The following is a 27,476-nucleotide window of genomic DNA, read 5'->3' as shown; positions in this document are numbered from 1 at the left end:
GGGTGATCATGGTCTTTATGTACTGCAAGTAAAGCTGAAAGTTGAGTGACTTGACATACGCGTTCAGCTCTGCTTTCAGAAAATAACACAGAATCTCTACGCAGTTCCCGCTGCACTAAATTATGATGATAATGCATATCCAGGATGATACCTGGAGCCTAATTCTTCAGTGCCTTGAAATCATAACTAAGAAATGCTGTGAAAATGCACCTTATTGTAAATAATTTGAAATGCTATAATTTTAAAATTAACCCTTTACCATTTGTGCCATTTAGATTTTTTTTTTGGCATCTAATAATTTTGCTTAGAGAATTCAATTTCCTTTCTAGCTCATGACCTGGCGCAGTGTTTGGGCTTCAAGGAAGAAGTGTAAAATAATGTCTAAATTCATCTGAACAACCCTTTGAAACTCAGTACTGCAGTTCTAGCTCAAATTAAACAATATCACCTTTCAAAATAGGTATGGGTGCCTGTACATATGCATTTGTGCCCACAATCGTGTGTGCATGTGTAGTGTATAAAAGAAATTAAGGACTCTGGATTGATGTAGATTCTTGGTCTCTGTTATCTCTAGCTTAAAGGGATCTCTCTGCTACTCCTAGCTCCAGCGAAGGATGCCATGTTACAGCAATAGCCTTTTCACTGCTGGACAGGACAGAGCTGGGATATGGTCTGTGCTTTTCTGGTTCTGATACCTGACAGGTCCCTAGGAACTGATAACTGACAGCTAGAATGACTTGGGGCTGTATCATACATGTAATTCTATGCTATATATGTATATTATACAGCCTTCTGGTACATGAAGGGGGCCTACAAGAAAGCTGGGGAGGGGCTCTTTATCTGGGAGCAGTGATAGGATGAGGGTAATGGTTTTAAGCTGAAAAAGCACGTATTTGTATTGGATATAAGGAAGAAATTTTTTACAGTGATGGTGGTGAGGCACTGACACAGGTTGCCCAGAGGAATTGTGGATGTCCCATCCCTGGAGATGTTTAAAACCAAGTTGAACGGGGCTTGAGCAACCTGGTTGAGTGGATCAAGTGGCAGGGGGTCGGAACTAGATGATCTGTAACGTCCCTTCCAACTCAAACCACTCTATGATGCTATACACTGAGGTACTTTGTTGCCTGTCACTCTTTGGGCATCGAGCTTTAGACAAATCAGTCAAGGCATTTAACTGTCTTGACGTGGTGTGATAAAATCCTGCACTGGGTGAAGTCTGGAGCATGGTTCCCTCTGTACCATCCTCACCTGTGTGTCTTGGAAGTAGTGGTGCTTCTTCACCATGCTCCCCTGCAAGTCTGAGGTGATACTGACTTTTGCTCCTGTCTTTGCAGTCTGAGTGACGAGAGGCAAACATGGCCCAAGCACCCTCTGACCCAAGTAGTGTCGAAACTGCTGACCCAGAGGAGAGTTCTCCCAATATGATAGTCTACAGGAAGGTAAGGATTTGGAGCTGTTTTCAAAAATCCGTTCTTATGTGGTTGGCATGTCAAAGGACCCTATGACCCTTTTGAAGTCAAAGGTATGTTTTAGGCTGCTTGGATGCATATCTGAAATAGTTTTCAGGAAAGTAGGTATTTTAAACTAAAGCATTTGAGAGCTTGGAAGTCTTACACTTCATTGGAAGCACTTAAACTTTTTATTATAAAATATTTGATAATAATCTAATAACACAAAATGTATAACTTCTTGTGAATAGTTGTGACTTTAGCTAATCAGTCAAGTTTATGAAGTCTAGCTAAAGTAATTGCACATACCTTCCAAGTTTTATCACGCTAAGCATAAAGCAGCTTTTTTTTTTTATTCATAGTGTTTTTTGTTGCATAATTTACAGTTTGATTCTTTGCTGGTAGTCGTTAATAGTTCCTGTTGCTTTGCTTAAATTAAAAGAGAAACCTCTCAAGTACTAGTGAAAAATGATTTGGACAATGTTAAGATAACAGCAGTGCACTGTGTCAAAGCATGTTCTTTCACCACAGTAAAATGTCTTATTCTGGAGTACTTTGGATATGGTATAAAAAGTGAAGGAAAGTGATCTATTGATCTGTTTGCTTATTGTTATTTTACTGTAATCTAGGTATATCTGTTATGTATGAAATGGAGTCTTTGTAATTTAATGAAATAATTGAAATATTTTTTATTTAGTCTGCAAAATATTTCTTCTGTTGCATGCAAAAATGCTGCTTGATTCTGGCAAAAATAAAACTTGCACAACTCAAATAAGCTACCATTTCATTAATTGAAGAGCTACAGTGCTAGCTCAAATCAAGTTTCCTTGTGGAGTATGATCCTGGGTAAAATTTATATTTCCACTCATTTTTACACCTTTAAAATAGCTACAAATAACAAAAATGTGTTGGGTGTCCATGGTTTTCAGCTTGTGTGACTGAAATCTTAATGACTTTTTCATATGCTGTGGAAATAATGTAGGTTTCCTGTAAAGCATAAGTTGTTCAAAGTGTTACTTTTTGTTAACCGTGATTTTGGTTTAGTTGTTGCATATCTGGTTTGGAATCTGGAATTGCTAACAAGGGAAATTTTTCTGGGTAATGTGTAGGCTCGTTTGTTTTGAATGTGTTACGAACACACTTCGGCTGCTAATTTGGAAGTAGTGGTAGTTAGTTAGTCAGATTATCTTTCTAGAACCTGTTTGCAGAGAGATCTAACACCACCAGGTTGAAGCAGATTTAGGATAGGAAAGAAGTTTCTGATTGCATGTTATAGAAGTGGGGCATTAAAGCTGTGACTGCAGAGAATCCACTTACCTGTTCGTGAAAACATTGTTTTATTTGAGTGTGCCTCTCTTTCTAGGCATCTTATGTCATTTCTACTTCAAGATTTCTCCATTTCTCTGCCTTTTACAGTTTCATGATTGTTGCTGTATAACACTTGCAAGTTCTGCTGTATCAACAAGGAATGTACTCATACCATTTGATTCACCTCTCCTTACTGGTGTTACTAAGATACCAGTATTATCAGCCCTTCATAATACAGTCATCTGTCAAAATACATAGTTATCCTTTAGAATAGCATGTCCCATGCTTTGTTCAGTAATACTGTATTCTGTATTGTCAATATTAAGCTAATGCACGTGTCAGGTTTTGTTTGTTGAAGTTTTTTTGTTGCTTTTATGAATAGGGCTGGTAGTACCTATTTTTCAAACTTAATTTCTATTGACAGTTGACTTTCTAAATCTGATTTATTATTTGATATTAACTATATGTATTATACATCAATTATGTTCCTTAGTGTTGTGAAACCATATGCTAAATCTGAGATAAGATTTTTATTCACTTGATTATCTCTTCCCTCTCCAAATGAGTGTTTAGCTCTTCATCTCTCATTTCCTTTCAAATGGCTTGATTGCCAGTAATGAATGAGGAAAAAAACTGCACTGGACTCCCTGAAATACAGAATACAATCTGCCAGCATATCATACAGTTCAGGGCTGGTGTTGTGTCAGAGGAAAAGAAAAAGTTGCTTTCTCACAGCAGGGATCCTGAGATGCAGTTGTTGATCCCCCTAAGTAAGAAGAAATAAGGGTGGGCTTCAGTAATGGGACCACAGTAATTCCTGGTGTGTCAACTGTTGTGTAACTTGTCATAGCGGTCATGTTTGTGGGTTTTGAGGGAGAAAAGCCCTACAAATGCAACCCAAAATTGTTCATGTTTTCTTTACTGAGGTTCACTGAGGTCTATTTGAAGCTCATAAGCCAAGAGATGAGGTGGTGGTAGCCTGGTTTTGTTTATAAACACTAGAAGGGATACACACATATAAAGGACAAACAGGTCTTATGTGATGCTGGGTGTCCCTTTGGAGCAACCTCTGTGCATTTTGTTTATTAAGAAAAGTTTAGAACAGGCTGTTTTATCTACCTAAGTAAAGACTAAATGGGATAGAGTTTGGCCATGCAGAACAAAATAAACTAATGTATTTTGAGTCCAATTAGTTTGTGATATTCTCTATGGACTCATGTAGGCAAATGGATTCTAGCTGCTTTGATTGCTACTGGAGATGGCCTCAATGCGATAAGTCTTACTGTCTTCTGCCTTCAGGGTTAACCTTTTTGGGGCTGGTATTTATCAAATTGTGAGGCATGTTGTTTTTTTAATCGACAATGCTCAGTGTTGTCCTACTGTTCTGGAAGACAGCTGTGTGTGAACTGGATAGTGCAGATGCACTCATTAGGGTAAGTAATGTTTAGGGTGCAATTTGCCTCAATCTGCACTTGTTAGAATTAATTGAATCCTAAACTACGTGAGCTGTGTTGACTAGGTCTCCACTGATCATCAAGGGTGCCTCAACACTTAGCTGTCAGGTACTTATGTTATTTATTAGACATCTATGCAAGTTGCATTCCACTGCTAGGATTTGTGCCTCCTCTCATCTCTGTGTATGTCTCGGTGCTTAGCCCTGGGCTGGTTGTAGGGCTATGAGTAGTGCTGCAGTAAGTATGTGCTGTCATTTATCTTGCATGGCATAGTGATATTTAATGGTGCTGCAGAAATTACATTGCCATTTAAACACTGCTCTGTGAGTAAAACATGTAACTGGTCTGGCTGCATCTGGAGAAGATGCTGATTTATTTCTTTTTAGGATTATTACTGGAAGAATGGTACGCAATGCTTAAAAAGACTGTTTGAAATGCGCTACCCTCCTTTTCATGGGAGCAGGTAATGTCGATACACAAGGGCTTCTGTGAAAGTGAGTGACATCCCAGTCCTCACTTCAGTCTCTTAAGTGTTGTGTGGGTGCTGTAGCACAGAAGGGAAAAATGCAATAAAAATCCAGTGAGAGGAGAAGAATACACTCCAAGCAAACAGTAACAGAAAATACCAATTGATTTTTAAATACCTGTCACTTCCCCTTGAACCAGCCACCCTTGATTGCCTTTGTGGCTTCCAAATGCAGATTGCTGTGTCCTAGGGGCTTATTGTTCCAATAATCCAGGTCTGAAAGTTAACCTTCTGCAGACTGACGGTTCATGAACACCTTCTGGTGCCAGTCCTATTAGGTGACCTATTGCCAAAACAATATGGCAAACCAAATCCCTTTACAGAAGGGATGGTGGAAAATGGTCATGTCACTGAAAGAAAAGAAAAATCAAAATATTTAGGGCTTGACTAAATAAGAACTAAAAATACCAATAAGGAAGAATTGTTTAGGAGTACCTAGGGGATATAACATAAAGGGATGAAAATGCTGAAATGAAAATTTAGATTGGATAGCAAGGTGTGCCTCTTCCTGAGAGAGATTTCTCAGTTTGCAAACTCTTCCCTGTCTTACTGTTAGAGATGTTTAGAAGCACTGTGAGCATGCATGCACTGTGTGATATCAAAGGGTATTACCAACGAAATTACCTGGATTATCTAATAGTACATTTCCATCTCTGCTTAATTTTTCCAGACACATCTTCTGTATCTGCTTGCTAACATCAGCACTTAGTGAGTTAAATTTTGAATTTTTATGGTTACTCATCGTAAATCTTTTAAACAAGCAGGAAAATCTAATTTCCAAAGGCAATTACTGTTCTGAGTAAATGTAATACAAACTTGCAGCTGCCGCAAGATGTCTTCAGAAAAATCTGAGTTGTTTGCTGCCTTCAATATTGGCAGCTTTATGCTCTTTTAAAATGGTGGTTCAAGATTTATAATCGCACAAAAAAAAAAAAAAAGTAGTCAAAAAGCAACCTTACATTGGTAACTTTTCTCCAAGCAGATTCCAGGGTTCCAGTCATGGCAAGTAGCTGGAATGTTGCTGTCTGACCTTGTCCAGTGTGGTGATGGGGTGGAAACTGGGAGAACAAGCAATTGTTAAGAAAGATGTACATGTGCAAAAAATGGGTGGACCACAAAGCAGAAAGATGGAGGAGGAGGCTGTTGTTAGAATTTGCTGTTCAGATTAAAAAAAAATGAAAATGCTAGCATTGGGAACTAGTCAGAAGACAAGACTAGTATTGCGTTGTGCTTTGAAGTTGTTTTCCTTGTGCACATAAAAAACTATCTCAGTAGGACACTGTCCAAGCAACCAAAATAGACAAAAATCATAGGGTATAGTCCAAATGATGACTTGTTGCAAAGGAAGAAAAAGCTGTAGTGTGTTAAAATTAGATGGATTTCTTGCATACAACTTTTATATGTCGTTAAATGAAATCACTCTGCATCTTTTTTTTGAGGTTTCCTAACTCTGTCAAGGTTTTATGCTCTTCTGATGAGAGGGAGCAGAACCTAAAATGAGTTTAAACTGTTGAATACTTTTGGAATTCTTTTTATTTCTCCTGAGTTACATTTTAGGATTTTGCTGCATGTAAAGTTCGTGGGCCTTGTTTTCGTATGTGAAATCTCAAATTCTGATGCACTTGCTTCTATTTTGTCACTGATTCTTTAACATAAAAATATAAAATTATGATGATAATGCATGAGTTTAGCACTCCAGACATATAGTCTTCAAATTTTACCCAAAGACTCTTCTATACTGTAATTAGAAATTACTTTATGACGTTTGAAGCCATAAATGTTAATGTTGGAAAAGAAATTTAAAACCAATCTTCTTACCAAGATGTGCTAACATACAGCTTTTGCACCAGGTCAACTTTAACTCTACAGCTCTGTTTTGCACATTGAAAAGCAGGTTTCACTTAATTTATCACTGCAAATACTTATGTGCCTTGGCTGTAAACAAAACCTGACCATTTATCGAAACCTCGCTGATTTCTTTATCCAAGTGATTTACTGTGTCAACAACTTTGCGTGGAGTGTTGCATAGTGAGGGGGAAATGCCTGTGTGCGAGATGGACTATTTGTTAAATTGTGGCTGCAGTAAAGGCAATGCTGAACAGTTTTTATCTAGGAGATTCCCTGTAGGCATTTCTTGTAATAACAGGCATAATGTTCAGGAGGTTTCCTTTCCATACCTCGTGTAGCAAAATCGTGGGCAGAGGAGTCAGAATAGTATCGTTAAATTCTACGCAGAGAGAGAGAGAGGCTGTACAATGAGGGACAATGATGGGAAGGGCTGTGTGCAAATGGATCTGTTGGTAGGAGCAGCAGAGAAGAGAGACCCGAGTATGCCAATAAGTCATAGGACAGTTGTGGTCCAGTGTTGTGCTATGGTAGTGAAAACCACAAATATAATCCCAGGGTGTCCTGGGAAAATATTTTTGGGGCAGTGATAGGTGTCCATAGCATTACACAGAGGGCCAGTGATCTGGCCTCAAAGCAGGTGATGGTGTAGGCTTCTCTGTTGTTGTATCCTGTTTTAAGAAAACATGATCTGTTCACGCAGAATGGACTAGAAAGAAGTGGTTTATTTACCTGAGCAAAACAAAATTAGACAGGAAAGATGTAATTACTTCGCAAGAGTAGTAACAGGGATACATGTTGGGCAGGGATAAGACCTTACTAAGCTGAGGATAGTCTAGCATGCACACGCTTTTCTAAATTTCTGATGAATAAATGCAATCTGGGAATTAGGAGATGGTTCCTAGTTCTCAGAAAAGTGGAGTTCTGGAGTGGCCACAGCATGGAATAGTGTGGCCAAGGAAGCCAGCTGGTTTTAGGAGAGGTGTTGGCGTGCTTTTGAAGAGGCCTGTGTAACATAATTTCTTGCAAAAGTATAGAAGGAGAGACCATGAGCCAAGAAGTTTTTGTAGCTTTATATTTGTATCTTTTTTGGGTTATGTTGAATACAGACTGTCTAAAATACCTGGAAACAACCTTTACTCATGCAATAGCAAATAACTTGTACTGCTGAAGTGATGCATGTAGGTGTCCCTGAACACGTCTAATGCTACTGACCTTGGCTGTAGCTATTGGGGGAGCCCTAGGGTAAAGCTGGGTTCTGTGGCTTTGATTTCTGCATCTGTTAAATGTGCATGAATGAGTAATGATTTATGGCATTAGTGTCAAATTTCAAGAAGTTAGTGCCCAGATGATTTTAGAAGCTGACTTGCATTCTGGTTTACACATGAGTAGAGCTGTCATGCAGGTGTCAGGATCACGTTTGTAGACTGAGGTGGAGGTGATCCACTTGCGAGAAGGGTTTTTGGACACTTTGTGGTTTCTTTTTTACTTTCCATTAGTTGTCATGCAGTAATAGTTAAGACTTGGCTGAGGTTAGAAACTCAGATTAGTAGGTGATGTGCAAAGTTACAAATAGGGAAGTGCAGGTAACAAGGTAGGTAGACAGACCCTCAAACAACTATTTTCTTGTTTCTCTTTTTAGACATATAAATACATATCTATGTAAATACTCATACACATACTTACATGCCTTTAAGGTAATGAGGATCAACAAATAACCTTTGTATTTTTCCTGGCTATATTGTCTAGCCTAATTTAGGGCATACATTCTTAGAACATACGTAAGATATATTACAAAAAAATATGTATCTATGATATATTCGCTTATATATCCTATATGAATTCAGTATTTCCATTCAAATAATGTATGCTCAGAAAAATTCTTGCTTGCATTTTGCACATATGAATCTGTGTGTCTGTTTTTGGAAAAGATGGCTTTAGTCCTAGTGTAAAGGTGGCCTTAGGTCTAATGTATTGCATCCCTCTTGGTAGTTAGAGATTGGCAATGAATCTATAGTTTTCCTTCGTCTCTGGCTTACCTTTTCTCAGTTTGTTTGTAACTGAAACAAGCTGTCTCTTGTACCCATCAAAGTCTAATTTCAGTGATCTATTACTTTAGCTATTCTCAGAGGTAGAAAAAAGATAAGCCAGGACGAATAGCTACGACAACTTCAAAGTATATTTTTAGCAAAGCAACCAGTGCAAATTTAGAATACAGAGATAAAAAGGGAAGGTTCAGCTAGAGGGTAAGGTTATGCTGTTCTAGCTGTAGCAGTTAGTGTCTTGCATTTTTGGAAACAGTTCTTTCTATTTACCCAGCATCTTTCTCATATCATTTTCTCTGTATTTGTTGTTGTCAGTATTTTAAGTTATGGTCTTGGAGTATTTTCACTATGTTGTTTGATTTACTTTTGCATGTTGTTCTGGGCAAGATGCTGAATAGGAGTTTTTTCTTTCTGGCTAAAGCAGTATTTAAGTCATGTAGTTGTTTCATTTATTAAAAACAAACCAAATTGAAGTAGCAAAGTAGTAAAGAGCTGCTAGCCCTACTTGTTCCAGGAAGGTGGCTTCTGCCTATTTCAGGCACAGTCTTGAACCCTAATATTAAGATGAAACAGAAAAGAGTTTGGATGGAAGTGGATGAAGAGCACATGAAAACGTGTTTGGGTTTGTTTTGTTTTGTAATAGAACTTATAGAACTTCAGCTAAACCCTTGTTCTATCCTGATTAATAAAACTTCTTCCATAAGGCTCTTGTGATAAAGTTTGAGTGGGAGGATTCATTTCAGTAAATAGAATTACATGTGCAGGACCATGAAGCTATGCAAATGAAGTTCCATTTAAAAACTCATGTTTTGCATCCTAAGACATTTTGAAGCATGCTTTCCTTTTCTTTTCCATTGGAAGCTGTCACACCATGTTGAAGGGAAAGGAATTACTTCTATTCTTTCTTTTTTTTTTCTTTATCACTGCTGCTGTTGTCCTGTATCTTACTTTTTCTTGTCTCTCCAAAGTTAAATGGACTCAAGAAAATGAAAACTAACCATTTAAACAGACACTAAAGTGCACAGTTCTGCTTAACAAATAATTGTATTCTCATTTTTGAGTGCATTCAATATTTTAGTTCAAAGGCTACATGTCTTTGGAGGCAGGGAGGAAACAGAACAAACGTGTTCTTATTTGAGCAAGTTGTTGCCCTACTTTGATTTTCTTGAATGTTAATGGAGCTTATTAATGTTACCTCGCATTGGAATGTTTGGAAATTATATTTTGGACCAATAATGTGGTGCCTTTGAAGGTGAAGTGATGTATCTTTGTGGCATACAGAAGAAGAAATTACAAAATATTGCATGTGTTTTTCTAATGCTTTAATTGCGAGTAGCATGAGTGGAATAGGTAGGAGGAGGAATTTAATCAAGGAATGCGTTAATTAATTATTGGGATGTATTTCTTGCTTGAGAGAATGCAGAACAATTCCAGTTTTGTTCATATTTTGATTTTATAAAAATGGGGTTCTGTGAGATTGAAGTAAATTAGAAAGAGTTCTGTGGTTATGTTTATAAACTCTAGCTGGAAATAGTTTTGTGTACTGGAGTGGTCTTGGTATATAGTGCTGCAGCTTTCACTTCTGTTCTTCTCCTCTACCAGCTATTTTCAGTTGTATTTTTCCCCATTTGATGAAAATAGGTTTTGTGGCCATTGCATATTAATATTTTTTCTCTAGCTCTGTTACCATTTCCCGTATTTTTTTCTTGTCTTGCATTAGTTGGCACTTCTAGCAAGGAGATCTGGAGTTGGAAGGCTGTGGAGTCTGTTTAACAATGTTTGTATTTGCAGGCATGATTCTCCCCTGCTTGTTGGCATGGTCATGGCTGCAGGAGCTGTTTTGGTGGTGCCCCAGATAAAGGGAACATTTCTTTCACTCATGTTATGATTAAATGCCTTTCCCTGTCAGTAAGTTCACACAGTTTTCTTAAACATGGGCTTGTAGGTACATATAAATTAGCTCATTCAGAAACTTGCCAAAATGTCACATAAGCTTTGGCAGCACTGGGTTCTTGTCAGTTGCGCTGTCCCCCACTGGGCTTTTAATAGTAAAAATAACTGGAGCTGTGTTAATTATATTTTTAAAATGCATAGAAAAACAGAGCTACAATAATGGCACTGCCATTGTCCATTCACTGAAGATAGTACAACCGTTGGCTTCTGTGTAGAATTACCTGTGGAAAAAACAGTGGCTAAACCCACTTCTTTTTAATAATGTGAAAGCATCTGTTCTTCAGAAATATGGAGCCTAAGTGTCTTTTTCTTTGGTCCTGTTGCCAAGATAGGTGACCTACTTTGGTAGCGTTTTTTTTAAGTATTTTTGACTGGAAAGCACTTACATGTGTTGCCTTATAACAAGTTTTCTGCATGCAAGAAAAAACCCTCCATTTTCTTTTATAACAATAAAAATGGTGTTTAAGTTACTCATCATGTCTTTAGCATCAATGGTGCTTTCTTTCCTCCCGGTTAAGAAATGTGTGAGAGCTTCAAGGGGCACAGAAAAGACTTTCACCCAAACTTGCATGACATAATCACAGAATCACAGAATCACAGAATAACCAGGTTGGAAGAGACCCACCGGATCACCGAGTCCAACCGTTCCTACCAAACACTAAACCATATCCCTCAGCACCTCGTCCACCCGTGCCTTAAACGCCTCCAGGGAAGGTGACTCAACCACCTCCCTGGGCAGCCTGTTCCAGTGCCCAATGACCCTTTCTGTAAAGAATTTTTTCCTAACGTCTAGCCTAAACCTCCCCTGGCGGAGCTTGAGGCCATTCCCTCTTGTCCTGTCCCCTGTCACTTGGGAGAAGAGGCCAGCACCCTCCTCTCTACAACGTCCTTTCAGGTAGTTGTAGAGAGCAATGAGGTCACCCCTCAGCCTCCTCTTCTCCAGGCTAAACAACCCCAGCTCTCTCAGCCACTCCTCATAAGGCCTGTTCTCCAGCCCTTTCACCAGCTTTGTTGCTCTTCTCTGGACTCTCTCCAGAGCCTCAACATCCTTCTTGTGGTGAGGGGCCCAGAACTGAACACAGTATTCGAGCAGCGGTCTCACCAGTGCCGAGTACAGAGGGAGGATAACCTCCCTGGACCTGCTGGTCACGCCGTTTCTGATACAAGCCAAGATGCCATTGGCCTTCTTGGCCACCTGGGCACACTGCTGGCTCATATTCAGTCAGCTGTCAACCAACACCCCCAGGTCCCTCTCCTCCAGGCAGCTTTCTAGACAGACTTCTCCCAGTCTGTAGCACTGCATAGGGTTGTTGTGCCCCAAGTGCAGGACCCGGCATTTGGCCTTGTTAAACCTCATGCCGTTGGACTCTGCCCAGCGGTCCAGCCTGTTCAGATCCCTTTGCAGAGCCTCCCGACCCTCCAGCAGATCGACACTTCCACCCAGCTTAGTGTCGTCCGCAAACTTGCTCAGGGTGCACTCGATGCCTTCATCCAGGTCATTGATGAAGACATTGAACAGGGCTGGACCCAGCACTGAGCCCTGGGGAACCCCACTTGTCACTGGCCTCCAGCTGGATTTCACACCATTTACCACCACTCTCTGGGCCCGGCCATCCAACCAGTTTTCCACCCAGGAGAGTGTGCGCCTGTCCAGGCCAGAGGCTGACAGTTTCTCAAGCAGAATGCTGTGAGAAACTGTGTCAAAGGCTTTGCTGAAGTCCAGGAAGACCACATCCACAGCCTTTCCCTCATCCAGTAGCCGGGTCACTTTGTCATAGAAGGCGATCAGGTTAGTCTGGCAAGACCTGCCTTTTGTGAACCCATGTTGACTGGGCCTGATCACCCGGTTCTCTTGCATGTGCTTCATGATAGCACTCAAGATCACCTGTTCCATGACTTTCCCTGGCACTGAGGTCAGACTGACAGGCCTGTAGTTTCCTGGGTCCTCCCTGCGGCCCTTTTTGTAGATGGGCACAACATCAGCCAGCCTCCAGTCCAGTGGGACTTCCCCAGTCTTCCAGGACTGTTGGAAGATGATGGAAAGGGGTTTGGCCAGCACATCCGCCAGCTCCTTCAGTACCCTAGGGTGAATCCCGTCCGGCCCCATAGACTTGTGACTGTCCAGTCGGGCTAGCAAGGCTCTGACCACCTCCTCTTGGATCACGGGAGCCTCATTATGCTCCTCTAGCTCCTGGGTTTGTACACAGACGGAACGACCCTCCTTACGACTAAAGACTGAGGCAAAGAAGGCATTAAGTACCTCAGCCTTTTCCTCATCCCCTGTTACTGTTGTCCCTTCTGTGTCCAATAGGGACTGTATGGTCTCCCTAGTCTGCCTTTTATTATTTATATATTTGTAGAAAGATTTTTTGTTATCTTTCACTGACTTGGCCAATCCAATTTCTAGCTGAGCCTTAGCCCTTCTGATTTTTCCCTACACAATCTCACTTCCCTCCTGTAGTCCACCCAAGAGGCCTGTCCCTTCTTCCAGAGGCCATAAACATTTCTCTTCTTCTTGATATCCCTCAAGATCTCTCTATTCAACCAAGCTGGCTTTCTCCCCTGCCGGCTTTTTTTCCGGACCACGGGGATGGCTTTCTCCTGAGCTGCTAGGACCACCCCTTTGAAGAGCTCCCAGCCCTCCTGGGCTCCCTTGCCCTTGAGTACTGTCTCCCATGAGACTTCACCAACCAGCCTGCTGAAGAGATCACAGTCTGCCCTCTGGAAATTTAATGTTACCGTCTTGCTAACCACCCTCTTCACTTCACCTAGAACAGAAAATTTTATAATCTCATGGTCGCTTAGTCCTAGGCGTCCACCTACCGCCACATCCCCTACAAGGCCTTCTCTGTTCACCAACAGGAGGTCCAGGAGGGCACCTTCCCTGGTTGGTTCATTCACCAACTGTGCAAGGAAGTTATCTCCCACGCACTCCAGGAACCTCCTAGACTGCTTCCTTTCTGCTGTGTTGTACACCCAGCAGATAGCAGGCAGATTGAAGTCTCCCACCAGAACGAGAGGCATCGATCTAGAGATTGACCGCAGCTGTTTATAGAAGAGCTTATCAGCTGCTTCTCCTTGGTTGGGTGGTCTGTAACAGACTCCCATCACAAAATCTACCTTCTGGTGGGCTCCTCTGATTTTGACCCACAGGCACTCAACCTCCTCATCTCCACAATCCATCTCAGTGATGTCCAAGTCCTCCCTTACAAAGAGGGCTACCACACCTCCTCTCCTACCCTTCCTGTCCCGTCTGAAAAGCTTATACCCCACCATAGCCGTACTCCAGTTATATGAGTCGTCCCACCACGTTTCCGTGATGGCAACGACATCATAGGCCCCTTGCCCTACGACAGCTTCCAGCTCTTCCTTCTTATTTCCCATGCTGCGTGCATTGGTGTAAATGCACTTCAGCTGAGCTGCCGAGCCTTCAGCCCTCCTAGAGGGAGCAGGGTTCGTTCCCAACTGCCTGGTAACTGGAGTAGTTGACACCAGAGTGCCTGCATCTCCCTTAGCACCCCGAGGTGTGTTCTCCCCCACTTTTTGTGTGGTGAGGTACTGGTGGTCCTCGCCCGCGCACCCTCTCCCAATCACCAATTCCCCACATCCAGGCTCATTCCTGTCTAGCCTGGGCTCAACCCCCTCCCCCTTCACATCTAGTTTAAAGCTCGATTTATGAGCTTGGCTAGGTTTCTGGCAAGGGCTTTAGCCCCCCCAGGAGACCCACGTGTCCCGCCCTTAGCGAGAAAGCCTGGGGGTGCGTGAGCCCCCCCATGATCAAAAAAGCCAAAGCCCCTCTCCTCGCACCAGGAGACTGAAAGTTTTGTGGTGGCCTATTCTCTGGTTCTGTCTTTGCTAAACTGTTAGTTGTGTAGGTGTGTCTGTCTGACATTCATGGGTAGAATTGTTTGGAGGAAAGGTAGAAGATTGAAGGAGAATGCATCAGATGTGTGCAGAAAGGATAAGGGAACTGGAAGGGTGATGCATTTTGTAGAGAGAGTTAAGACTCAAGATTGCTTTTAAAAAAACCCCAGCATTAGCTGACTTAGAATTGCACAGGATATTTAGAACTATTTAAAGCAGTTCTTCAGCAGCCTTAGAAATATCTGACTTCACTTGTGGGCTGCATGCAAGCTCTAATTGTAGTCTATTGCTATCATTGTTGCCTTTAATTGCATAAGCTTGATTTATTGAAGAAACATTTGGCTACAGAGTGAGGCCCTGAGTCACCTCTGAGGTGCAGGGCAAGGGTCTGTGCTCCTACTGCATTTTGTAGTTTCCTGATTATACACTACCCCTCTCCATCTCTCCCCCTCCTCCCCAAGGGTTTCATTTGGTGGTCATACTGTTCTCATGGTGTAGCCGTTTATGTTAGTGGAAATTTACTGAAGGCTGAGTGCCCTTTTAGCCACTGTTTTCTCCATAGCACTGAGGGAGACAAATGAAAGGGGGTATATAGCCCAGGGTGGGCACTGCTTTACTCCCCTGATTTCGATACATTTAATTAAAGTGCAAACAAAAAGACTCAGTAAACAGAGGAACTATTTCAATATACCTCAAGTTAAAGAGAGCTTCCTGGGGCATTCAAGGACAAGCAGCTGAGATGCTTCTTTCTAAATGAATCACAGAAACACACAAGAATGGGTAAACTTGCTCCATTACTTTAATAATTTTCTCCCTAGTGTCTTAGGTTTTTTGCATACTTATTACAGCAGTTGATGAGCTTTCTCTTGCCTCACCAAGAGTATTCTGAACAGGACAAGCAAAATCCTTAGGTTGAGCAACTGTTTAGTAGAGGGAGATTGTAACAAGACAGGAGGGTGTTTTAGCTTCAAGGCTTTCACCTCATAGCCAAACTTGAATCCAAAGCATAAGAAGACAATGACAATTTGTCACCTCTATTGAAAAGAATTTAACTCCAGTTGATTTTGTAGTGGACAGACATGCCTTGCAAAAGAAATTACCCTGGTCAGCAGTGTTATGAGGGAGAGACCAGGGACCCTGGAAGGAATTTGACTTTATGGAGAACTTCTTGAGAAGTACTCTGGAAAAACAAAGCAACACCCCAGCCACCACCACATGACAAAAGCAAGAACTTACTATTTTTCTAACTGTTCTCAACATAAATAATTTTGCAGTTTTATTTTAGTACTTTTGTTTCTGTTACAACTGTAAAAAAACAGCGGAGATACTGAATTAGTATGAACTGAGATGTTGAGAAAATACTAGTCTTATCTTTCTTGGGCCTTGACAGTTGTGGGTTCTGTATCCACCGGACCTAACAGTTTGATACTGTGGGAAATGAAAAATTGAGAAGGGAAGGCAGCAGCTTCAGCACAAAGGAAGTCCTCTGGTTCCCTAGGCACCCTCTTGTCTTGCCAGGGTTAACTCCTGAAGAGGCTTCTCAGATGTTCTTCTATTCTTCTCCTGGTGCTCAACAGTTTGAATAAAAATCATACTTGGTTCTTGAGTTATCTTTCAATTTTGCTTCAGCAAAATTTGAGAAGAGCTCACAGAAAGGTGAAAACCCAGGCCTAGACTGAAGCTGGAGAGGTCTTGTGAGGTACACTGGGAACCCTCGGCTGTCTGTGTCACTTGCCGTTTATGAGGTCAAAGCTTACTTAGTCCTGGCTGCCTCTGGTGTTTAAAAAAATAAACCAAAAGTCCTGAAACCACCAAAGAAAACCTCCATTACCACCAAACAACAACTTTCTCCCCTTAAAAAGAACCTCCAACCTAAACAACTTGAAACAACAAAAAACCCCAAGCAAAACAAAACCCCAGAGCAAAATCACCTCACCATAGGGACATTCCTAGCACCGGGCTCTTGCAGGCAAGCATGCCATATCATTGAAAGAAAAGTTGTTTGCTCCAGCTGTGAAATAAAGGTCATTAACAAACAGTTTTACTCCCAGGTCTGAGATTTACTGATCAATGTTTACTTCTTTTAAAAATGTTCAGGCCATGCAGGTCATTGCTGCATTCCTTTGTAGTTCAGGCAGAATAGTTTGAACAACCAAAATTATCTTTATGTGGAGTCTCAGTGGTGTTAAAGAAGCCTGATGGCATTTTGATAGTTCCAGGCTGCCTCAGGAGTAGATCTGAATCATCTTTCAATAATAACTAGATGACCTATAAAGGTCCCTTCCAAATCAAAGCATTCTGTGATTCTACCCTTTTCAAGGATTTGACCGTGGCAAAGCTGACGTGGGCTTAATGGAATGAAGTTGTTTGTGGGTATGATGGTAAATGCCTGAAGAAGTTTTGGCATTGCCAAAACAGGACTTTTCCACTGCCTATAGTGAACAGTTTATAACTTCTAAGAGCAACGTGGTGATGATCAATGTGGCTGCTTTTACCTGAAGTACTGAATGTTTCATTTGTTTTATGATATCCGATCTTTGGTAATGCAGCGATCTCACTGTTTGTGTCCATATGTATTTACAGAGTTTGGGAGTTCTGTGATCTGCCTTCACCTCTAACACTGCTGCCTTAGATCTTAAGCATTCATCGCTAATGCTGGAATCTGATCCAAGAAGTGGGTTTTTTACCTCCATGGAATACTTAGTATACAAAATTTGAATTGCTGCTAACAAAATGTTTGCCTAATCGAAATCCTTACTATTTTCCTGGTTTCTTAAGGGTGAGACTTTTGAAAGAAACATCTGAAATATTTCTTAAGAATTGTCGTTCATTGTTAGTTCAGTAAGTTTGCAAGCAGTTGAATCATTATAGCTTTATAATTCACAGAAAAACCAAATGCTGTGAGGTGCATTTGTCTGGGGAGATCAGGATTCTTTTATTTATAAAAACTGTTTATGAGAACTTGTGTGCATGGTATCAGTGAGGATTTTTATTGGGTTCCTGGTGGTGTATTCATCAAATCCAGAGATGAAGATCTAGACTAGCATGTTATAATTGAGTTAACAACACAAAGTCCAAACGTGGATCAATTTACTATTTATTTAGATAGGAAAGCAAAAACAGCACTGGGTGGCCGGGGAGTCGCAACTCCACCAAGGCTCGCAAAGTTAGGTAAGCTGAGCAACCCCTTTTATCCCCCTCCAAGCTCGTTTCACATCTTTGAAGATGCCCCACCCTGTTCCTTTAGGGTACATGCAATCTCCATATGGCCAGATAATAAATCAGCTAAGTTTACAGAATTGTCTCAGTTCAGCAGTCTTCAAGGTTGTAGTCCTGTTTCTCATCAAAAGGTTCCTAACTCCCCTTCCTCCCTTTCTCCTTATCTCTGGGCAATTTGTTCTTTTCTCGCATAGGGCCACATTCTTTGAGCTGGCTAATCCACATCTGCTGAGGCCCGAGGTGATTTGTTGCTCTTGACTCTTGCTTCAGGAGGTTTCAGAAGGCTTGGCTGTAAATTCAGTATATACTATCTATATACAAAACGTAGATGGTCATGGTAACCTTTAGCTTTTAATTAAGATAGCATTGTGGCTTCGTCTTTCTTACCCAACAAGATGTTCCTGTGCTTTGAAACAGAAAGATCGCTGCTCGTTTAGTTGGCTTGATCAGTAAATTACTTTCTGTTACTCATTAAGGGGTAATGATTTTAAGCTGAAAGAGGGAAGGTTTAGATTAGCTATTAGGAAGAAATTTTTTCTCCTGAGGGTGATGAGGCACTGGAACATGTTGACCAGAGAAGTGGTGGATGCCCCATCCCTGGAGGTGTTCAAGGCTAGTTTGGATGAGTATTTGAGCAACCTGACCTAGTGGGAGGTGTCTATGCCCATGGCACCGCAGGTGCCACTTTGTTGATATGAATGTGAGACCACCACCCAATCTATCTGTTTTACCAGATGCAGTTGTCTGTTGCCAGATGTTACCTCTTGCCAGCCACTCTCTTTCGCAAAAAACAAGCTTATTTTGCCATTCACAGGACCTAGCAAGTCTGTTCTAACACAGATGTGACTAATGCTTTCCTGCTTTGTCTAACCTGCCCCAGACTCCAGAACAACTAAAGCATTTCCGTAATAAAGTAGGTAAAGCTTTCAGGATCTTTCACCCTCTCTTCTTGTCCCAATTAAAGCCAGAGTGCTCTTTTTCACTTGGGCCCACAGAAAAAGAAAACAAAATTTTCTGCAGAGTTCTATACTGGAAATGTAGCACTCAACCTGATTTCCACAGCAATAGATAAGTAAAAGCAGGGGCTTGTGGCCAGCTTGATGCAGTTTCATTAACTGTGATTCTTCTGTTTCTACTATTAACTTTGGGTCAGAGCGTGGGTAGCCAGGCAGTAGGTATGGAATTCAAAATTTATTTTTTACACATTGCTGAAGTAAAAGCTTCTCCTTGCTGAAAAATTAATTACTGAATGTTCCAGCACCTCATAAGATATTTATATGTTCTCCTGAGTCCTGTCTCTTCCTGTTTCAAAGTAGTGTCTTGAGAGTAGTTCAGGCGAGAGAACTGCTCGGCTGCACTTCGTAGTCTTCCCCTCTGCTGAGGAGTCTCAAGATGGCACTTGAAAACAACGAGACATACTCTGGGGAAAGTATGAATATTAAATCACTCTGGTTTAATCATTAAAAATCATACAGTGGCCTTGATTTACACATCTGATGTTTTGGGGGGTTTGTTGTGGTTGCTAAAGGCATCTCAAATTATTAAATGTAGATTCTATAAGGCACTGGAAATCCTAGATGGGTAATGCTGATGTGGTACCATTGTCCAAGTCTGTGCCCAATGTATAAAGAATTTGATGACAAAATCAGTTGTCTCTGACTTTAATGGCTTCTTGTAGTATTTTCATTAGGGTTTTTTTTTTCTTGATTTGAAATGCAGAGAAAATAATTTGCTGGTTTTGCTTAATTTGAGAATGCGCAGGATAGATCATGTCCTGATGAACAACATCCTGGAGTTCCACATTTTTGAAGGGGAAATAGTTGCTAGTATCAGATTTATTACATAAAGAGGGGCTCTTCAACGAAGTGGGTCAGCATATTTGTTCCATCTGTGTTGGAGTCGCAGCAGTGAATTGATGCACCTCATCAGTGCTGCTGTAGAGCTACTTGGCTTAGCTGTGTTCATACAGTTGTTTTTCAGTGTTGTAATCCAAATGTTACCACAAACCAGCCTTGCATTTGTTTCTCTTAGCTTTCTTCAGGGTTTAGCAGTTCCATCAAAGTTAGCTAACTTAATGCCTCCTCCTCTGAACATTGTGTAATGTAATTATCTCTTATATTGAGATGCAATTGCAGACTTTAACAGGAGGAAAAAAATATATTTTCATCTGATAAAGTTGATACTTTTTTCAGATTCAGTGTACTGACCTCCGTGCAGCAGGAAAGACACATCAAATAAAGACCACAAATCTACAGCCAGAGTTTGTGCTAGTGTTCACAGCTGCACCTTTGAAGATACTGTCTTGACACCTTACATAAGCTTGGAGGGAAACTGAGGTTGGTGGCCTTTCTGGCTCTGAGATGGTGCAAGGAATGTCATGTTAGGACATGCACATTTTATCTGTGCCTCCTCCAGCTCCTGAGTGCAAGAAGATTTTTATAAGTTGCATGGCATGAGAATAGGTATCTCTGCCTGCCTTAGTTCCTGGGTGGTATGTGAGGAAGCTGGGGACCCCTTTTAAAGCTAAAAGGTCTTGTAGTTTATGCAGAGGTTTGGTCTGTGTCTCTATACCAGTGAACATGTTTGAAGTACTCAGGAATAAGCAGCTGACACTAATTTGTATGCAAGGCAGCTGAAGCATCAGTAATACTGACAGTGTCAGCAGTCCTGGTCATTTGTCTGGCTCTATCAACAGAGCCTTTGAGAGTGAAGTTTCAAAGAAATAAATGCAAAAGGCTTGTGTTGCAGTCTGAGTAGTGAACGCTACTGAGGTGTTTGACTTGTGGGGTCAAGGGGTGGCTGTGTAATGTTGGGAAAAAGGAGCAAGGTCTGACATTTTGAGCTGTACAGGGGTCAGCTGTCCTACTGTTTCCTGTATAATCCTGTGCTTTTTCTCCCTGTAGGTCACACTGTTGTCTCTGTTCTATGCCCTCCATCTTACGTTACTGTGTCTTTACTCATGGTTTTGGATTGTCTGTTTGTGCAAAGTTCAGGTAACTTGTTCTTGCTCACTGAACGTCAAACTTGAAATTTGCCTTTGACATCAAACTTGAAACATGAAACTGCAGAAGAAATTGTGTAGCATGCAGCTTGTTCTTGGTTTTCTCTACTTATTTCATTTTGATCATTTTGGGAATGCTGAACTAATTAAAGTGGCCAGTAGCTTTCAGTATGTACTTCCATGTTAGGCAATGTTAATATCTTGCTTTGGCCTGGTATTATTCTGAAGGAAAGTAATTTAGTGGTGATAATGTTAACAAATCAAAGCTAAATTTGCTGAATTGGATGTGCCTCTACAGAATGGGGGTTCTTCCTAGCTAATGATTTCAAATTAAAATGACATAATTACCCATAATGTTTCTAGAGATTTTACTGTACATAATAATTTCATGGACTACTGAAATGCAGCCAGTCCTGGTTGAATAAGTATAGAGTTCAAAGCTGAAAGCTGCTTAATAACAATATGAGAGCTGAATAGCTGTTATATAGGCAGAGATGCTGTCAAAAGATTTTGCTGGATCAACGTGTAATAACTCAAATTGGAATTTGGCCTAAATGCTGGAACTGATACCTTCACTATCATTAGCAAAAATACGTATTCAGTCAATATCTGGCATTAAATTCTGAGAGCTGCCTTAATACCATACCGAACAAGGGATTTGATCTTGCACAGTATATTACCTGCACAGCTTCTGAAGCACACCATATCTACTTTGGAGTTCTCCCACCTACTAATTGGACTTTTCCTTGCAGAAACGCTAATTCAGATTTGGCTGTCTTCAGGATTATTAATGGCTTGATCCAAAGCCAATTACAATCATTGGATGTGCTCCCCTTGCCTCCAGCAAGCTTTTGATCAGGACTTCTACTAGTTAAAACACTAGAGTACCAGGGTTAGTGGATGTTGTCTTTAATGTTTTTGTAAGTGAACAAAAGTGTATACGTATGTATATTTTGATATTTGCTTAAGTATATTTATCTTTAAGTGTCACCTGTGAATTTAAAGGGGTTCAGATAAGTGAAAAGCTTAAAGTCCATTTTTACTGAGAGGCCAGCTTCAGCATGGCAGGAACCAGTGTTTTCTTGTGTCATTTTTAAAATTAGAGCAATACAGTTGTTAAAACCTGAGGTCTGCCACCACTATGAGAAGTAGTGAGGAAGGTAAAATTTGTTCAGTGCAGAGCTTCAAGTCCAAATAGTATGAGCTACAAGGATGATCAGGAGCCTAGAGCATGCGTGTCATGAAGGCTGCGGGAGCTGGGCTTGTTGATCTTGGCAAAGAGGAAATCTAGTAGCAGCTAACAGGGAATTGAAGGGAAATTAGAAAGCTGATGGAGCCAAGCACTTCTGGATAATGCCAGATGATATAGCAAAGGACATTGGCCCTGAATTAAAACTTGAGAAGTTCAAGTTAAACATTAGGGAGAGAAAATTTTCCTAAGAGGGCATTGCTGTGCTGACTGGGTTACCAGATGGGCTGGACCTGATGTCCGAGGAGGTTTGCTGTCCATGGCAGCCTGTTCTGGAGGGGACTGTGGCCTAAATGCCCTCCTGTGCTCCTTCATGACCAACCCATCTGTGGTTCCATAGGTGCACTTCTGAAAATGTGCAAAAGGGATTTGTGAGAATAAAGGCTGCAGCCCCTCCTAGACACATCTAAAACTGCCTTTTTTCGTATTGTGTCTCAGCTTGTGGGAAGGGGCTGGCAGCTGCCGCTGTCACTCTAAGGCATCATTCTCATTTGCTTTAAAATTATTATTGACTCCTTCTGGATGTGTACAGCAGTAGTATAAATTCTCTCCATTATTTTGCCTCAGAAGACAGGACCAAATTTTTTTTTAGATGTTTTAAGCTTAAATCCTCTGTATGTATCTTCTGCATATTAATGTGCTAGGAAGTTAAGCAGGAAGAAGAAATTTAAGTATAATTGTTGGATTGTTAGATCTAATCATTACAGAAAACATCCTCTAGGCATGAAGGCTATGTACATATGTACAATATTTTTGCATGTATAACAAAGGTATGTGCATATGTATGCATGTGTATCTTTTTTGCATATATAAATACATGTGCGTAGGATTTACTGTATTTGAAAAGAGGTGAAGAAATATGTTATGTAGGTAATGGAGAGAATTTCACAGATCTGGGATTCTGTTTTTCTTTCTTACTTCAATTCGGTTGGCTTCACTCTGCCACAGTCTGTTCAATAAAAAATATGCAAAGCTCTGTTTTTCCTGTATCATTCACATCGTCCATCAGTGATGAGTACAGTTTGCCAGTTTTGTTTTCAAGAAGACTTTGGCATTTCTTTTGCTTCTGATGCCAAGGGAAAGCCAAGACACTATAAAAACAGCAAAAAGGAAACAAAGATACTCCTCTAGAGTTGCTATCCTGGAATGAAAATAAAACCATAATTGTATTGCCTGACAGTATTTCTGGACATAAGTAGTGTAATGTTGTAAACTTAAGCTGATAGTTAAGTTGTTCTAAGTTCTGAAGTATCAAGATACTTACCTAGTAAGTTATCCTACCCTGACTAAAGCTTGCCCTGTCTCCCAGGCATGGTTGCCACTGGCCATGCAGGCAAGTACCTGGGGTCAGCACTGTGGGAAGAGCTCTGCACCTCAGCACGGCCCTCTCTTTATTCTTGAATAACCAGTATAAATTTACATTAATAAATTGAAGACATCCCTCACTATAGTTGTATCTTCCTATATCTAGGCAGGCTAAATCTAGCCTTTAACGTTATTTTGCTCTGTTGTTAGCTAAACTATCCAGTTCCTACTGTGCATATGAATATTTTTCTCCTTTTACGGTCTCTCATCTATGACCACTTCCCTTCATTCTCTTTCATTTGATATTTCTTTTTGCCCTGCCTTACTTAGGTTAAAAGCCTTAATTGCTAAAGCATTTTTTTTTTAAATAATAATAAAAAAAAGCTCTGCAGAAGTCTGTTAGCATTATTACGTCCCCTCTAGCATCCTCTATGTATTTTTCTACCTAGTCTTTAGAAGAGGAGCATCCTTTCTCCCCATGCCTGTGCAGCAGTTAGCCTAATGGCCCGTGACTTGAGCTCAGTCCTGGTTCTGAGTTGGGCAGAGATGGAGCCCTGTCCCAAGGGAAGATGCTTATACTTTAATTACATCTGTCTTGTAAAGGCAGAGTACTGTTCACCTCCTGATGGTTCATAATGTTTTGGATTTCTTGAGATGCACATATGGCTTATTGCGTATATATAATTTTTAAAGCAAAACAAAGTGTTCTTGTATTCCTTTAGCACTAGAAATCAAATTATAGAGTAACAGAAATTCTGATAAACAAAAAAGCTTATATGCTTTCTGCTACACAGTTTTAAAACACCTAATTTGCCCATCTCTCTCCTGCCTACTGGTGACAGAAATCTGAACTCAGAAGTGGCTTTGTAGTTTGACTAACTAAGGTTTGTGGGACTGCACTTTAATGCCAGTGGAGCAAATGGTTGCAGTTTACTGGGATTAATTAACTGTATTTCTGAACCAGCATTTTGGCTTCTGAAGCTGATTTCTACCAGATATCTCTTTTTCATCATACTCCCTAGTGCTTTACAGCCAGCAGGTGTTTGTTCTCCACCAGCTCTCTAAAGTTCTTTACTACTAAGTCCTTGCTTTTCAGCAGCAAGTATTATGAAATGATAAACACTTTATGGTTCTGAATGAGAACTTGTGTTCTAGAAGAAACTAGTAAATGTTTCCCCCACAGCTCAAGCTGGTCTGAACAGTCTTGAGGTGCACAAGCAGAAAGGCGAGACAATGCTGAGTTCCAACAGCTGCTTTCTGTTTGGTTTTTTTGTTTGTTTGTTTGCTTTCTTCCCCTCCTCAAAGTATTGAAGTATTGGTGGAAGTTTCTGCTGTGACAGTGTTTGAGTTCAAAGTCTTCCGGTCAATATGTGCGAGTTCTCCTACTTCTGTTGAGGTCCCCCTCCGTATATGCAATGTACTTGACAATAGATGGTTAAAATCTCCATTTCCTCCCAGTCCGTCAGTCTCTCCTGAGACTGCCATTGATAGCAATTCTGATGGTAAGGCGTTATGGTGTTGGTGTTAAGACAGGCTCTGCATTACACACTGGCAACCTCACCAAATTAGGCGATTTGGATTAGCACTTCATTAACAAAACCTTTTTTTCTCATTCACCCCCTCATTCCTAGGTTCAAAGCAATTATACAGCGTTTGAATGCTGTATATGTAACCGTGCTGAACCATTTATTTTTACCAGTGTGTGGGGCTTTTTCTGTCCAGATTACCTGTCTTCATTTCTGCTCCATTTGAGGAGAAAGAAGCAGTGACATATAATGAAATCAGAGAAGTAAAAATAATAAAACCTGATAAAGTGCTATTTTCAGGCTTCTAGAGTTATGTTTGTATTCTGTGGGAGCAGGAACAATTTCAGAGAGAAGACCTTCAGTCTTCATGATTTGGAAAAGTATCAGCACTGCCCTTTTCCTGGAACATCGAGTTCATACATATGTTTAAGTAGCTAAAACTGGCCCCCCTCCCACCATGGTTTAGCCAGTTAATGAAACGTTAGCCTTACTTTGGTATGAACTTGCAAGCAGTGAGCTCAAGCACTTTCCAGTGTCTTCTTAATAATCTTAAAATAAAATGTTTCCATTATCAAGGACATCAGTATTTTGTTTTAATGCTTATAGAAATGCATCAAGAAAGCACTGGAGAAAAGAAAAGGGAAGGATTTTTAAAAGTAATTGATGGATTCCTTTTCAAACTTCAGCACAGTTTCCCGAAGACTTCTGCTTTGTAGTCCACATTACATAGGCTAGATCATTATTTTTGAAATAATTACATCTTTGCCTCTATTATCCTAATTTATCTGAAATCTTGCTGTAGGATATCTATAGGAAGTTTAATAAGAATACATTAAAGAAAATAATGTGATGCAGATAATATTTTGTTATTTATTTGCTTCTATCTAATGAGCCTGAGTTTACCTCAGGAGAATTGCTGCAGGTAAATTCCCTTCCGAAGAACAGTTTCACTCTCCTTTTGTTTCGATCCTCCTTAGAGGAGAGAGCTTGCATCTGAACTGCAGAGCTTACTCTAAACACTTTGGGTGACAACTTACATCAGCAGTAGAGCAGAAGGAATGAAGGTTTATCATGCAGCCAGAATTTTAAAACCCCACCCTGAAAAACCCAGCCCCTAAGTTTTTACTTGGCTATCGAGGTATTGTAAAGATGTGATACCTTGGAGCCCTCAATGAGTTTAGAAAGGAAATTTGAATATAATTTTTGAAAAATCAGTACTCTTAAGGTCCTAAATACTTTTTCCTCAGTGTCTAAATAAATGTTTTAATATTGGCATATTCAAATAAAATAGTATATGTAAGCATCCAGCTGGCTTATCACATAAATAAAATATACTGGATATATCTATTGACTACCATGCTAAGTAGCCACAGTGCTTGCAAGACACGATTGTCAGTTGTTTGGGCTCCTGTATATTTCAAACTGTCATTGCATTATAACTGAGTAGTGCAAGGGAAAATATTTGTTTAGAGTCCCACTCTTGAAGTGTATTTTAGAAAGAGAGAAGAATGTCAGGATGCAAGATCAGATGGTGGAAACCATAGGATTTGGCTAAGATGCTGGACATCTAACGACACCTTACTGTTGTAATGATTATGTTATTCCTTCTGCCAAAGTGTGACAGCATTCTTACCTGGGTTCTTTCTGAGCAAGGAAACTCAGTTTGTAATTGACTTTTCTCCCTTTTATTTCACCTCTTTGCTTTTGTTACTAATCTTTGCCCATATCTTATGTGGGAACTCAGCAAAACAACTGCATAAGGACCTCAAACCTATTAAACAGGGAGAGGAAAACTTAAATTATTAGCAGTTTTTGAAATCTTTAAACTTTAAGAGGAAGAATTATATTTTTAGCACATTTCAAAATTTCCATCATCAGACAAAACACAGTCTAGTTCATTCTCCTGTGCTAGTGTCTGAACACGGTCTTATGTCAGCCCCACCAAGGTCATAAAAGTGCTGCCAGTTACTGCTCTAGTACGTGTCTTAGTGTGGGACCTGTGTCATTGCAATTATTTAGTTTGCCAGTTTTGCCAGAGCTGCATAGAAAGGTACTGAAAAGACCTAGAAATGGCAATGCCCTGGGCTGAAAGCCTTGAGTCTGGCCTGGTTATTCCCATTCAGAGACCTAAATGTGATATGGGAGTTGCTGGGGCACTCTGCCAGGGGCTGGGTAAGGAAAGGAAGATAATTTCTTTTGTAGTCTCTATAATTCCTTATACTCCCAATCTGATTGATCTTTCACAGTAAGGAAAATGGCATTTTCATCTGCCATTGGCAATCTCTAAAAACAGGGCAGGTCTGTCTCTCAAGTGAGCTTTCTCTTGCTTGTTTCTTTTGGTTACTCTTCCCTCAGGATTTTGAGACTGAAGATGGACAAAGCAAAGAGGGCTTCATAATTGATAAAAGTACATGTTGATCTGCATCTTGTTTTATCTGATTATGTGGGAGCAACTTGAGAGGAACAAGTCATCATGTCAAAAATCCCTTCCACCAGAAGGGTGGTAAGCTGTAGCTGAAAACGTGTCGGCATGTATTTGACCCTCGTTTCTTACAGCAATGAGTCTTTAATAAACTTTTCATTGAGAAGATGAGGATCATAATCCTTCCGAAATCAAGCAATGATTAAATCTCTATTCAAATGCAGTCTGTCACCTCTGAAAATACTGCCTTTGAGTAGTTTATGCCATGCTGGATATGCCATGAAGTGGGGGGAATTAAAAAAAATATT

At 40.5% G+C, this 27,476-nt stretch overlaps 1 protein-coding gene across 3 annotated transcripts in view; it reads left to right on the top strand.

Annotated features, from left to right (window-relative positions):
• RGS6 (regulator of G protein signaling 6) overlaps window positions 1-27,476 on the top strand; it is a 282,882-nt gene that overhangs the window by 12,300 nt on the left and 243,106 nt on the right. For all 3 annotated transcript variants that reach the window (XM_069858274.1, XM_069858276.1, XM_069858275.1), the window contains exon 2: window positions 1,338-1,442. In XM_069858274.1, coding sequence (XP_069714375.1) covers window positions 1,359-1,442 — 84 coding nt within the window. In that variant the 5' untranslated portion in view covers window positions 1,338-1,358. The remainder of the gene's footprint in view (window positions 1-1,337; window positions 1,443-27,476) is intronic.

Source organism: Phaenicophaeus curvirostris, chromosome 5 (genome assembly GCF_032191515.1).
Source record: "Phaenicophaeus curvirostris isolate KB17595 chromosome 5, BPBGC_Pcur_1.0, whole genome shotgun sequence".
In the NCBI taxonomy this organism is placed as follows: Eukaryota; Metazoa; Chordata; class Aves; order Cuculiformes; family Cuculidae; genus Phaenicophaeus; species Phaenicophaeus curvirostris.
The sequence above is the reverse complement of the archived record's forward strand: the minus strand, read 5'-3'. Positions and strand labels throughout refer to the sequence as shown.